At 50.8% G+C, this 14,740-nt stretch overlaps 1 protein-coding gene across 2 annotated transcripts in view; it reads right to left on the reverse strand.

Moving 5' to 3' along the window:
* cep72 (centrosomal protein 72) overlaps nt 1–12,117 on the reverse strand; it is an 81,086-nt gene extending 68,969 nt beyond the window's left edge. For both annotated transcript variants that reach the window (XM_042331865.1, XM_042331864.1), the window contains exon 1: nt 12,020–12,117. In XM_042331865.1, coding sequence (XP_042187799.1) covers nt 12,020–12,083 — 64 coding nt within the window. In that variant the 5' untranslated portion in view covers nt 12,084–12,117. The remainder of the gene's footprint in view (nt 1–12,019) is intronic.
* Nucleotides 12,118–14,740: the final 2,623 nt, after the last annotated feature.

Below are 14,740 nucleotides of genomic sequence, written 5' to 3' on the forward strand. Positions count from 1 at the left end.
CTCACGCTGGGTAGGGTTCCAGAGCACTTGACAGTGGCGGAGACGACTCCGAGTAAAAGCTTAAACTGAGTGAAATGACCTACAAAATAGTGTGAGTTTTTAAAAGGCAATAGCATAGCATGTCGGAGCATCAATGATAGTCTCCAGAGAACTGAGAATGCACCAAGGTCCCAGACACAGCATATTAGGGAAACAATTGGAGATCAAGATGTCCTCAAAACTTCAAAGGGCAAGTTGTCCCTGAGCTGTTCTTGAATGCCTCCTGGCAGCTGGTTCAGTGAAGCAATTTCAAAGTCCTGAAAGCAAACTGCTCAACTTCCAGCTGTCTGTAGTCTAGGGAGGGTGTAAAACTGAATGGTGTCTGAAGATCGGGAGGAAAAAGAGAGAAAATGCGAAGGTGATAATCCTCAAAGTAAAAAAAAAGTTGAATTAAAGCTATTACAGTCATTGCAATGGTTGGTAGCATAAATGTTTGAATGCAGTCAATGTACTCTCAGAATAAGCCATTTTGGAGACTGTTCAGATCTTCTCACACACTTTTTTTTGCCAAAATCAAGTAAAGACATTTAGAAAAGTCATTGTCTAATATGAATCCCAGCCATAACAGATCAGGATGCTGTCAAATTCAATCCCTGAGGCCGACTGCACATTATTCCAGTGCTGTAATTTTCTTCTGATGAGTGAAAATTCTGCCAGAATCTATTTCAGATTGTTACCTGGTTTGTGAACAGAAATGTGCTGCCACATTTCCCAACCCAGCTTGCAAATACAACAACTACAACAACAAAATTACATTTATAGAGCGCCTTTCACGTTGGGAGGACTTCCCAAAGCGCTGGAAGAACACTCTTAGTTATTGGCTTAGACTCATGCTCTTTGAATCATACCACGTCATTCATGACTTCTAGGGAGAAGGGGAGGAAAATTGGAGGGAAATATGAAGAATAAGTTGTATGAACCTACAGGGGCTCTTTGGTCTTGCATATATAATACCAATAGACAATTAAAATGATTACTTGCATTAGGAAACTAAAGATTGAGTGAAAAGGATTGGATTTCATGTGTAGACACCATGTCTTGCTCTCATCCAGGAGTCATGGTTTTAATAATAGGTTTTCGATTAAAAGGTTCTGCAGGAACAAGGAAGGACATGGAGTGTTACCCACTTCCAGCAGCAAGAGCAAAGGAGCAGCTACAATTAATCAGAAGTCATTGCCCATTATCTTTCACAAGTAGCTGACTTTTGTTTGCTGTAATTTACTGTAGAGTGTAGTGATTGTGTATTGTATAGATAAACATGGTAGTTATTTTCTGCACAGTGATGTCTCACAAACAACCACAAAGCAACTGAACAATTTTATCTAGGTGATTGTTGGCCATGACACTGGGAGAAAATTCCTTCTCTTTTCCAAATAGTGCCATTTTATCTTTAGTGTCCACCACGGTTTAATTTCTTAACTGAAGAATGGCACTTCTGACAATGCAACAAGATGAGAAGATGATTTAGTTACTTGCCAACTTTTTCTTAAAAATATTAAAATAAAGAACAAAACTCAACAAATCATGAAAATTCCATCTTGTATAGACTCTGCAGAGAATTGGTTGAAGTAAATCTGATAAAATTACATAGATTAGCTAACTCAGCATAGAGCACCGAGTTCGACCTGGAACCTTTGCGGTCTGAATGCCTCAGTTCTGCACATGACAGCTCCCCGACAAGGGCAATATTATTCCGTTTTGAAAAGAATTTATCAAGTTAGTTTCAACAACAGCTTGTCCGGGAAAGGAAAATTCTTAAAAACTTTTGACAACAGTGCTGATCAGTGCAGAACAGTGTGCCTTCAGGCGAGGGTACTGGAAGTTGCTAAAAGATTTTTTCCCCCTATTATTTTCTGTAGCAGGTATGATACTATTGATATTTGATGTCTGTCAGCTAGCTTCAACTGCTGTTGACGATGTAAATTTTATGCTGTATTACCCGCATGGTGTGATTATATGGCATGCTATTTTTCATGTGATTTTTGTAGGAAATATCTTTCTTAACGCCACGACCAGTTTTTACTTCCACCAGCAAGAATTGCCTTTTATGCTTGAGCTGAGATTGCTGATGCTAATAGATTTGCTTTGATGCATTTCTGATCTGGCCAAGGTTTGTGTATGTTTACTCAAAAGAAAGCATGAAGGCATCAGGGATTTACGTAGTCACAGGCCTCAAGGTAGCATAGTTTATCAAGGAGACAGTCGACACAAAAAGACTGGGGCCATTCTGACGAAGGGTCGTGGACATGAAAAGTTGACTCACTTTCCTTTCTCCATAGATGCTGTCTGACCTGCTGAGTGTTCCCAGTGACTTCTGTTTTTGTTTCAGATTTCCAGCATCTGCAGTATTTTGTGTTATAGTTTATCAATGTTGATCAAGTCCTTGCTGCAGTCCTGCTGCTGTACGTTTGCTCTTAGTCTATTTGACTAACTGCCATTGGAGTTAGTGTTACTTCTTTTATTTTTACTTTACTTTTACTTTGCCTGTCCTTTATACACTGTAAATATTAAATTGCATCTGTTTTCATTTCTATAGGTGAATGTCACTGTCTAGTCATAAGGCATTGGGTATGTAAATACTTCAAGTACTTTATACCCATAACAATTATGATAATCACTGCATTTGATATGTCACCTTAGCACATCATCAGATATCTCAAAATGCTTCACAAGAATTACTGTAAAGTGTAGTAACTATATATTTATAGGTGCATGTTGCAGACAATTTGCTTACAACAATAGCTGTAACCAAACTGCAGTTGGGTTTTCATCATCATTTGGCCCAAAATTTTAATTGCTGCTGCCTGACGTTCAGATGTTATTGTGCTTTGCTGAAGTATTTAACTGCTTTGCTCAAGTATTTTTGTGTTGCAATTGTCTCATTTAGTCTTTGACTTTTGGATGTCTTTCTTGCCCCTCGCACAATGACATTTTATTTTCTCTTTCCTGTCCTGTCTCAAGGATGACGGCAGACTCAAGAGTGCTTAATCCAAATAACTATTCTTTATGTGAGAGTCTTAGATATTCAGCATAGACAGTTTTTTATTGGGGCAAAAGGTTAAACAAAAGACGAATATTGTGATACACTCTTGTGTTCAAAGAATGATGAGTAGTTGGGACAATATGCCAAGAGGCAGTAGACACAAAAAGACTGGGGCCACTTGAACTGAAGGTGAATAGTATACAAGGTAAGATAGGATATTTCCTCAAAAACATCCTGGGGAGGTTATCATTGACAAGAAATGTAACTGGAGCAGTCACTTCAACACTGTAGCTTCATAAATTGTCAGGGGTTAGGTACTCTTCATAGGCAAAGAAATGCAAGGATTATTATTATTAATGTCATCTGCAACGTTCGATTCAGGAGTATATTCACCACTTGTATGGACGAATGCAGAGAGAGAGCTCAACAAGACTTAGGAGAAAGCAGCTCACTTGATCCCATACCTGAGCCAAATGATAATTTAGATTGATTTAACAACAATAATGCTAGCATTCGATTTAGCTCTTTATCACGACTGGGAGACGTCTCAAAGCGCTTCACAGAATATACTGTAAAGTGAATGGACTGTATATTTTGTGGGCGAAACCGGCAGCCAATTGCGTGCAGGAGTGTCCCACAAACAGTCATGGATTGAAGTGACCAATTTATTATTATTATTTTTGAAGCAATTATTACCCCCAGAAAAGCGATCCGCCAATCGACTAACAACCGGGTTCCTACTTACTCCTAGGTAAACAGAGGCATGTGGAGTAAGGAAACTTCCCAACGTTTCGCCCTGCCGGGAATCAAACTCAAGACCTCTCGCTGAGTTACACTGGGTGCCCGACCCATCCTACCATCGGTGGCCGGGCTTTCAGCCTCTCTGTCCCCACACTCTGGAATTCCATCCCACGGTCCCTTCGTCTCGCTTCCTCCCTTGCCTCCTTCGAGGCCGGTCTCAAGACCCTTCTCTTCGATCGTGCCTTTGGTCTCCCTCCCACCTCTCTGCCTTCCCTCACCCCTACACCACCCCTCCCTCATGCTCGGGCCCCGACACCTGACTGTTCAGCGCTTTGGGACGTCCTCCCGACGTGAAAGGTGCTCTATAAATGTAATTTTGTTCTTGTTTGTTGTTGTACAGGACTCCAAGCTTAACACAGAGTGTAATCATTGCAGGAATTCTTTTGTGGCAGTTGATTGTTGGTTCTGAAGTAATACAAAGGATGGAACCGGAAAAAGTCATTCAGTCATTGAGTGCCCTCTTTCCAAACTCTGTGTCACAAGACACTCCCTTAAGAGAGGTGAACAAACATAAGAACACTCTTAACATTTCTCTGCAACTAAACAGCAAATCTCAAGAGTATCATGAAATCATGTTACAACCATCATTTATCTCTGCAAGTCTGCACCTACTCTTGTAACTTTCAACCAAATATCTATCCCACTACTTTTTAAGAGTTTTTTAAAATTTAATTGAGGCACTTAAGTGAAGAGCCAATGCCCATACTGACAGCTGAACAACTAACTGGAAAAGAGACAAGGACATAAATTAAACAAGGCCCGGATGAAGCCGGATTTGAATTCTTACGTGGTAGGAGATGGAGGGAACTAAAGAGATTCACTCTTTATGGTCTGGTAAAATATAGTGTAGGACACAGTGCATAGAATTTTAATTTCAATACAGTGACAATAATACTTGTATTTATATAGCGCCTTATCGCATTATAAAACTTTGCAAAGCTCTTAACAGGATGCACTGTGTACAAAGATACATGGATTTAGACAATAATGGGTTGGATGACGTATTTGGAGCACAAGAGGAATATGAGAAGATATCAATAAATCAGCAAGTTCTTTTAAGAGTTTATTCCACAGAACTACCACTGGTGAAGATGAAGAACATATCTGTATTTCTTTCTAAATCTTAGCAACATTAACGAAAAATAAACTGAGTTTTGTGCTTGTGTCCTTCTTATACATCGTGTTCGGCCACTGTCAAACGCTCTGGGAAGCTACCCTGCGTTATATAAATGCAAGTTGTTGTTGTAATACCTACAATAAAGAAATTTGCAAATTATTCTCTCACCTATATTTTAGTGAGCAGATCTAATAAAGCCTTTTGAAGTGAAGGCTTTTAGCACATGATTTGTAACAATATCTTCAATATGATAATTCGATTGAATACTAAAATATAGTATTAGGTGCCTAAATAGGATATCTAATTTCCTTTACACCTGATGTTATAATTTACTAACCTGGTACCATATTATGCACAGTTCTAAGCAATCTTCTACTCAGATTAAAGTTGGCTATATATTTATCTATTCACTCAAAGACATGGAGAAGACTCTATTAAAGGAAAAGATTTATTAAAGGTGAAAGAGGTAAGCAACGATGAGCAAACTCTGAGTGTAAAGATAAAGGAAATAATTTTCAGGTTCAAAGAAAGGAACGCATTATATAAAATGTTCAAATAGGGATAAGATACCTGAAAAGTATTCTTGAATGTGTTCTACTGTGAGCAATTTTTTTTGGTCAGCTGGGCGTCTGACACGTGGAAACCTACCACCATGCTTAGGAGTATCCAAACCAACCTGAGAATTCCATGCATCCCACCTATACATGGAAATTTCAGAGACAGATTGTTGGAATGGAACCCACTCTCCCCGGAGTGACGCATCCTGCTTACCTAATTCTGGGAGGTATTGGAAGAGGTTGGCAAGAGCCTAGGCTTGGGGAACCCAGAGTGCGTGTTACCGTACTGCTGGAGTCTAGCAGATAAAACCACGTAGCTTGCCATTGATATTACTGTAGGATGGTCCTCGCTGGACAAGCTTTTCCACTGCTTGTCCAGCTAGGACCACCGTACCCGTTAGGGGTTTGGCTTGCAGGGTTAACAGGAGCTGGGTGGGATGATTCCCTACCCCCGGTGACTGACTGGTCTGCCCTTCCAGGTCCTGCCAACGAACCAGTCTGACTGTGCTGTCATCAGCAGAACTGGACTACCGAGTCGGCCACAAAAGACCGGCTCGATTCTGACATTCCGTTGCCAAACATGTCACCTTGCAGCCAGTTCAGCTGGAGAATGATCCGCCAATCGACTAACAACCAGGCTCCTACATAACTGCTGGGTAAACAGAAGTGTGTGGAGGAAGAAAACCTGCCTAAGGTTTCACCCTGCCCGGGAATGGAACCTGGGTCCTCTCGCTTGCGAGGCGAGTGCTCTAACCAATACACTACAGGATTTATACAAGTAAATTCCAGAGATATTTATTGCAATGCAATGAACACTCTCTTCCTAATTCTGGAAAGTAGTAAGAGCAGGTTGGCAAGAGCCAAGGTTTAGGGACCCCCAAAGTGTGTGTTGGGAGTACTGCTGGCTTCCAACCAGCTAGAACTGTGTAGCTTGCTGTTGAAGGCACGGCCTGACAAGCTTTCCTGCTACATGTCCAGCTAGGACCACCCACCATTAGGGCTTTCGCTTGCAGGGGAGCTGAGTGAGAAGAATCTCTGAACCCAGTGACTGACTGGTCTGCCTCTCCGTGGCCTGCCAATAAGCAAGCCTGGCTGTGCTGTCATCGGCAGTGACCTGGAGTACTGCAGACTCACCTGCCTCAGGAACTGGGCTACTGAGACAGCCACAGAGAGTTAGCTCGATTCTGACATTTGTTGCCAAACATGTCACCTTGAGCCAGTCCAGCTCCAATTAACTGCCCCACCCCCATGAAGCATAGTCAATAGTTGTTTCATTTGGCATCCAACAATTTCGCTCACTGGGTAGATGGAAGGTAGCAGGAAATTTCTATGAGCTTCCTGATGGGCAAAACAACTAGTTGAGATATGCCAAAAGAGCAATGGGATTAAAAAATCAACCAAGATCTAATAAATTGATAGAACAGATTCTGAGGGTTGAATGACCTCCTCCAGATCCTGTTTGCCTGTGTGCCGTCGTACTTTCCCGCACCAGGCTCCGTGAACCTATCAACCCGACTCCACTGGCTTCCCATCACACAGAAGATCCTGGTGCCCACTTTCAAAGCCCTCCATGGACTTGATCCCCTCACCTCTGAGACCTCCTAGCCACCTACCATCCTGCCTGCTCCCTCGGCTCAGCGAGCTCTGGCCTGCTTCATGTTCCCTACCTAGCCTGCCCCACCATTGGCGGGTGGGCCTTCAGCCACTCTGCTCCCACCCTCTGGAACTCCATCCCACAGTCTCTCCGCCTCGTACCCTCCCTTGGCTCCTTCAAGATCCTCCATTTCAACTGTGCCTTCGGTCACCCTCCTTCCCCTGCCCCCCACCCTCCCCAATCCCGACCCCCAGCTCGTTTCAGAAACACAGACTGTCCAGCATATTGGGACTTCCTCCTGACGTGAAAGGCGCTATACAAATGTAATTCTGTTGTTGTTGTACCTGCATCCTAAATGCAACAATTACTAGTGTTCCTTGTTATTGATTATTACTGTTATTGTTGGACCAGTAGTGCAGTGCGTTGCTTTTATGAACTCTGGAAAACATGATTAGTTATTATTGTTTTTATGTTTCAGTGAATGGCTTGTGCCTACAGGTGTACATGTATGCAGGTTAGACATTTTTCTCTTGCACGAACACCTTTATTATGAGGACACAAAAACTGATACGTTTCTGGTTTACACATCAAGCAAGAAAGTGGTTTACAGCCCTGGGAGCAGTTCGGGGAGGAGACGAGAGCAAAGTAAGGGCAGCAGCCCTTAAGATTTTTGGGGGATCAGCCAGTTGTTAGACACATGCGGAAACCCATCACTGTGTTTGGGACGTCCTCCCGACGTGAAAAGCGCTATATCAAATGCAAAGATTATTATTATTATTATTATTAAGAGTATCCAAGCCAAGCTGAGATTACCATGCCTCCCACCTGGACATAGAAATCCCAGAGAAAGATTGCTGCAATGGAACGCACCCTCTCTCCGTGGAGGGACGCATCCCGCTTCCCTAATTCCGGGAAAGTATTAGGCGCAGGTTGGCAAGAACCAAGGCTTGGGGAACCCAGAGTGTGTGTGGGACAGAGAGTGGGGTCTGGGTCGGGGGGGGGACAGAGAGTGGGGTCAGGGTCGGGGGGAGACAGAGAGCGTGGTCAGGTTCAGGGGGGACAGAGAGTGGGGTCTCTGCTGGAGTCGAACCAGCTAACTCCGCAAAGCTTGCCAGTGATATCACTGCCTGGCAAGCTATCCGGCAGCTTGTCCGGCTACGACCACCCGACCCGTCAGGGACAAGCAACGGGAGCCACATCTGGACTTTGTCCTTGGCAACACCTGGAAGAGCCAGAAACCCATCCCGGCCTCTCCCAGCGTGGCCCCGCTCTCTGTCACCCCCTGACCCTGGCCCCGCTCTCTGTCACCCCCTGACCCTGACCCCACTCTCTGTCACCCCCTGACCCTGACCCCACTCTCTGTCCCCCCTGACCCTGACCACACTCTGTCCCCCCTGACCCTGACCCCACTCTCTGTCCCCCCCTGACCCAGACCCCACTCTCTGTCCCCCCTGACTCAGACCCCACTCTCTGTCCCCCGACTCAGACCCCACTCTCTGTCCCCCCGACTCAGACCCCACTCTCTGTCCCCCTGACCCAGACCCCACTCTCTGTCCCCCCTGACCCAGACCCCACTCTCTGTCCCCCCTGACTCAGACCCCACTCTCTGTCCCCCCGACTCAGACCCCACTCTCTGTCCCCCTGACCCAGACCCCACTCTCTGTCCCCCCCTGACTCAGACCCCACTCTCTGTCCCCCCGACTCAGACCCCACTCTCTGTCCCCCCCTGACTCAGACCCCACTCTCTGTCCCCCCGACTCAGACCCCACTCTCTGTCCCCCTGACCCAGACCCCACTCTCTGTCCCCCTGACCCAGACCCCACTCTCTGTCCCCCCTGACTCAGACCCCACTCTCTGTCACCCCCTGACCCTGACCCCGCTCTCTGTCCCCCCCGACCCAGACCCCACTCTCTGTCCCCCCCTGACCCTGACCCCACTCTCTGTTCCCCTGACCCAGACCCCACTCTCTGTCCCCCCCTGACCCTGACCCCACTCTCTGTTCCCCCTGACCCAGACCCCACTCTCTGTACCCCCTGACCCTGACCGCACTCTGTGCCCCCTGACCCTGACACCACTCTCTGTCCCCCACTGACCCAGACCCCACTCTCTGTCCCCCCCTGATTCAGACCCCACTCCCTGTCCCCCCCTGACCCTGACCCCACTCTCTGTTCCCCTGACCCAGACCCCACTCTCTGTCCCCCCCTGACCCTGACCCCACTCTCTGTCCCCCCGACCCAGACCCCACTCTGTCCCCCTGAACCTGACCCCACTCTCTGTCCACCCCTGACCCTGACCCCACTCTCTGTCCCCCTGACCCTGACCCCTCTCTGTCCCCCTGACCCAGACCCCACTCTGTCCCCCTGAACCTGACCCCGCTCTCTGTCCACCCCCTGACCCTGACCCCACTCTCTATCCTCCTGACCCAGACCCCACTCTCTGTCCCCCTGACCCAGACCCACTCTCTGTCCCCTGACCCAGACCCCCCTCTGTCCCCCACCGACCCCACTCTCTGTCCCCCCTGAACCTGACCCCACTCTCTGTCCACCCCTGACCCTGACCCCACTCTCTGTCCCCCTGACCCAGACCCATCTCTTTCCCCCTGACCCAGACCCCACTTCCTGTCCCCTGACCCAGACCCCGTTCTGTCCCCCACCCTGACCCCACTCTCTGTCCCCCCCTGACCCAGATCCCGCTCTGTCCCCCCCTGACCCAGACCCCACTCTCTGTCCCCCTGACCCAGACCTATCTCTGTCCCCCTGACCCAGACCCCACTCCCTGTCCCCTGACCCAGACCCCGCTCTGTCCCCCTGACCCTGACCCCACTCTCTGTCCACCCCCAACCCAGACCCCACTCCCTGTCCCCCTGACCCCACTCCCTGTCCCCCTGTCCCCACTCCCTGTCCCCAAGACCCCTCTCTCTGTCCCCTGTCCCCACTCCCTGTCCCCCTGACCTCACTCCCTGTCCCCCTGTCCCCACTCCCTGTCCCCCAGACCCCTCTCTCTGTCCCCCTGTCCCCACTCCCTGTCCCCCTGACCTCACTCCCTGTCCCCCTGACCCCACTCCCTGTCCCCACCCTGACCCCACTCCCTGTCCCCCACCCAGACCCCTCTCCCTGTCCCCCAGACCCACTCCCTGTCCCCCAGACCCCACTCTCTGTCCCCCTGACCCCACTCCCTGTCCCCCTGTCCCCACTCCCTGTCCCCCTGTCCCCACTCCCTGTCCCCCTGTCCCCCTGACCCCACTCCCTGTCCCCCAGACCCCACTCCCTGTCCCCCAGACCCCACTCCCTGTCCCCCGACCCCTCTCCCTGTCCCCCTGTCCCCACTCCCTGTCCCCCTGACCCCACTCCCTGTCCCCCTGTCCCCACTCCCTGTCCCCCTGACCCCACTCCCTGTCCCCCCAACCCCTCTCCCTGTCCCCCTGTCCCCACTCCCTGTCCCCCAGACCCCACTCCCTGTCCCCCTGACCCCACTCCCTGTCCCCCTGACCCTCTCCCCCGACCCTTCTCCCTGTCCCCTGACCCCACTCCCTGTCCCCTCTCCCTGTCCCCCTGTCCCCCTGTCCCCACTCCCTGACCCCACTCCCTGTCCCCACTCCCTGTCCCCCTGTCCCCACTCCCTGTCCCCCTGACCCCACTCCCTGACCCCACTCCCTGTCCCCCTGTCCCCACTCCCTGTCCCCCTGTCCCCACTCCCTGTCCCACTCCCTGTCCCCTGTCCCCACTCCCTGACCCACTCCCTGTCCCCACTCCCTGTCCCCTGACCCCACTCCCTGTCCCCACTCCCTGTCCCCCGACCCCACTCCCTGACCCCACTCCCTGTCCCCCTGACCCCACTCCCTGACCCCACTCCCTGTCCCCCTGACCCCACTCCCTGACCCCACTCCCTGTCCCCCTGACCCCACTCCCTGACCCCACTCCCTGTCCCCCTGACCCCACTCCCTGTCCCCTGACCCCACTCCCTTCCCCTGACCCCACTCCCTGTCCCCCTGACCCACTCCCTGTCCCCCTGACCCCACTCCCTGTCCCCCTGACCCCACTCCCTGTCCCCCTGACCCCACTCCTGTCCCCTGTCCCCACTCCCTGTCCCCCTGACCCCACTCCCTGTCCCCCAGACCCACTCCCTGTCCCCCTGTCCCCACTCCCTGTCCCCCTGTCCCACTCCCTGTCCCCCAGACCCCTCTCCCTGTCCCCCTGTCCCCACTCCCTGTCCCCACTCCCTGTCCCCCTGTCCCCACTCCCTGTCCCCCTGTCCCCACTCCCTGTCCCCACTCCCTGTCCCCCTGACCCCACTCCCTGTCCCCACTCCCTGTCCCCTCTCCCTGTCCCCCTGTCCCCTTTCCCCCTGTCCCCTCTCCCTGTCCCCCTGTCCCCTCTCCCCTGTCCCTCTCCCTGTCCCCCTGTCCCCTGTCCCCCTGTCCCTCTCCCTGTCCCCCTGTCCCCTCTCTCCCTGTCCCTCTCCCTGTCCCCTGTCCCCTCTCCCCTGTCCCCTCTCCCTGTCCCCTGTCCCTGTCCCCTGTCCCCTCTCCCTGTCCCCTGTCCCCTCTCCCCCTGTCCCCTCTCCCTGTCCCCCTGTCCCCTCTCCCCCTGTCCCCTCTCCCTGTCCCCCTGTCCCCTCTCCCCTGTCCCCACTCCCTGTCCCCCTGTCCCCTCTCCCCCTGTCCCTCTCCCTGTCCCCCTGTCCCTCTCCCTGTCCCTGTCCCTCTCCCTGTCCCCCCTGTCCCCTCTCCCCCTGTCCCCACTCCCTGTCCCCTGTCCCCTCTCCCCCAGACCCCTCTCCCTGTCCCCCTGTCCCTCTCCCTGTCCCCCTGTCCCTCTCCCTGTCCCCTCTCCCTGACCCCCTGTCCCTCTCCCTGTCCCCCTGTCCCTGTCCCGCTCTCCCTGACCCCCTGACCCCCGGCCCAGGCCCGGATCCCCGGCCTCGCTTACCCAGGTTGTGCTGCTCCAGACCCACTCTCTGGCGGACCCACTGCTCACTCACCGTCAGCGCCATCAGCTCAGCGCAGCCGCACTGCAGCCCCGAGCAACGTCACAGCGGCCCCTCCCCCTCCTCCACTGTAATCACACACAGTCACTACACCACACACAGTCACTACACACACACACAGTCACTACACACACACACACACAGTCACTACACACACACACAGTCACTACACACACACACACACAGTCACTACACACACACACAGTCACTACACACACACACACAGTCACTACACACACACACACACAGTCACTACACACACACACAGTCACTACACACACACACACACAGTCACTACACACACACACACAGTCACTACACACACACAGTCACTACACACACACAGTCACTACACACACACACAGTCACACACACACACACAGTCACTACACACACACACAGTCACTACACACACACACACAGTCACTACACACACACACACAGTCACTACACACACACACACAGTCACTACACACACACACAGTCACTACACACACACAGTCACTACACCCACACACAGTCACTACACCCACACACAGTCACTACACCCACACACACACAGTCACTACACACACACACAGTCACTACACACACACACAGTCACTACACACACACACAGTCACTACACACACACACAGTCACTACACACACACAGTCACTACACACACACACAGTCACTACACACACACAGTCACTACACACACACAGTCACTACACACACAGACAAACACACCAACATACACCAACACACACACACAAACTAATCACACACACACCACAGTCACTACACACTGTCACACACACACACCAACACACACAGTCACTTCACACAGTCACATACACACACAAACACACACAGTCACACACACACTGTCACATACACACACACCAACACACACAGTCACTTCACAAACTGTCATATACACACACCAACACACACAGTCACTTCACAAACTGTCATATACACACACCAACACACACACACCACAGCTGTAATCACACAAACATCACCACACAGACAGTCACACACACTACACCAACACACACACACCACAGCTACAGTCTCACACACACACAGTCACACACACACCACAACTGTAATCACACAAACACCACAGTCACTACACACACCAACGCATACACACAACTGTAATCACACAAACACCACCATAGCTACAGTCACACACACTACACACCAACACCACAACTGTAATCACACATACACATCACCATATACACCAACACACACACCACCATACGGACAGTCACACACCAACACACACACAGTCACACACACACACCAACACACACACAGTCACACACACACACCAACACACACAGACACACACACACCACCAACACACACACACACACACACACACACACACACACACACACACACACACACACACACACACACACACACACCAACACACACACAGTCACACACACACACCAACACACACATAGTCACACACACACCAACACACACAGACACACACAGTCACACACACAGACACACACACAAACACACACACCAACACACACAGACACACACACAAACACACACACCAACACACACAGACACACACACACACCAACACACACAGACACACACACACACACACCAACACACACAGACACACACAGTCACACACACAGACACACACACAAACACACACACCAACACACACAGACACACACACAAACACACACACCAACACACACAGACACACCAACACACACAGACACACACACACACACACCAACACACACAGACACACACACACACCAACACACACACAGTCACACACACACACCAACACACACATAGTCACACACACACCAACACACACAGACACACACACACACACACACCAACACACACCAACACACACAGACACACACACACACATCAACACACACCACAACTGTAATCACACACACATCACAGCTACAGTCTCACACACACACACACACATTACCGTACAGACAGTCACACACACACAGTCACTACACACACGCACACCACAACTGTAATCACACACACACCACAGCTACAGTCACACACACACACCAACACACATACCACAATTGTAATCACACACATATCGCAGCTACAGTCACACACACACACACAGTCACACACACCACAACTGTAATCACATACACACACATCACCATACAGACAGTTACACTACACACACACCACAACTGTAATCACACACACACCACGTCACCATACAGTCACACACAGTCACACACACCCACAACTGTAATCACACACACACACACACACACACACCCACAGTCACACACACACACACTACACCCAGACCGGAGCCGGCTGAGCGGAGGGAACGGGCGGGTTGGTAGGGGGTTAGGAGGTCCCAGAGGTAGGATGGGGCGAGTCCATGGAGGGCTTTATAGGTGAGGACCAGGATCTTGAACTGGATCCTCTGAAGGATAAGGAGCCAATGGAGTCGGGCGAGAGTGGGGGAGATGGGGTCACGGAGTTTGGTGCGGGAGAGGACACGGGCTGCAGAGTTCTGGATTATCTGCAGCCTGTGGAGGGAGGAGTTGGGAAGGTGACAAGCAGGGAGTTTGCATAGTCGAGGCTGGAGGTGATGAAGGCACGAACAAGAGTTTCAGTGGCCTGAGGG

The sequence above is a fragment of the Callorhinchus milii genome, unplaced genomic scaffold (assembly GCF_018977255.1).
Source record: "Callorhinchus milii isolate IMCB2004 unplaced genomic scaffold, IMCB_Cmil_1.0 Scaffold2, whole genome shotgun sequence".
Classification (NCBI taxonomy): domain Eukaryota; kingdom Metazoa; phylum Chordata; class Chondrichthyes; order Chimaeriformes; family Callorhinchidae; genus Callorhinchus; species Callorhinchus milii.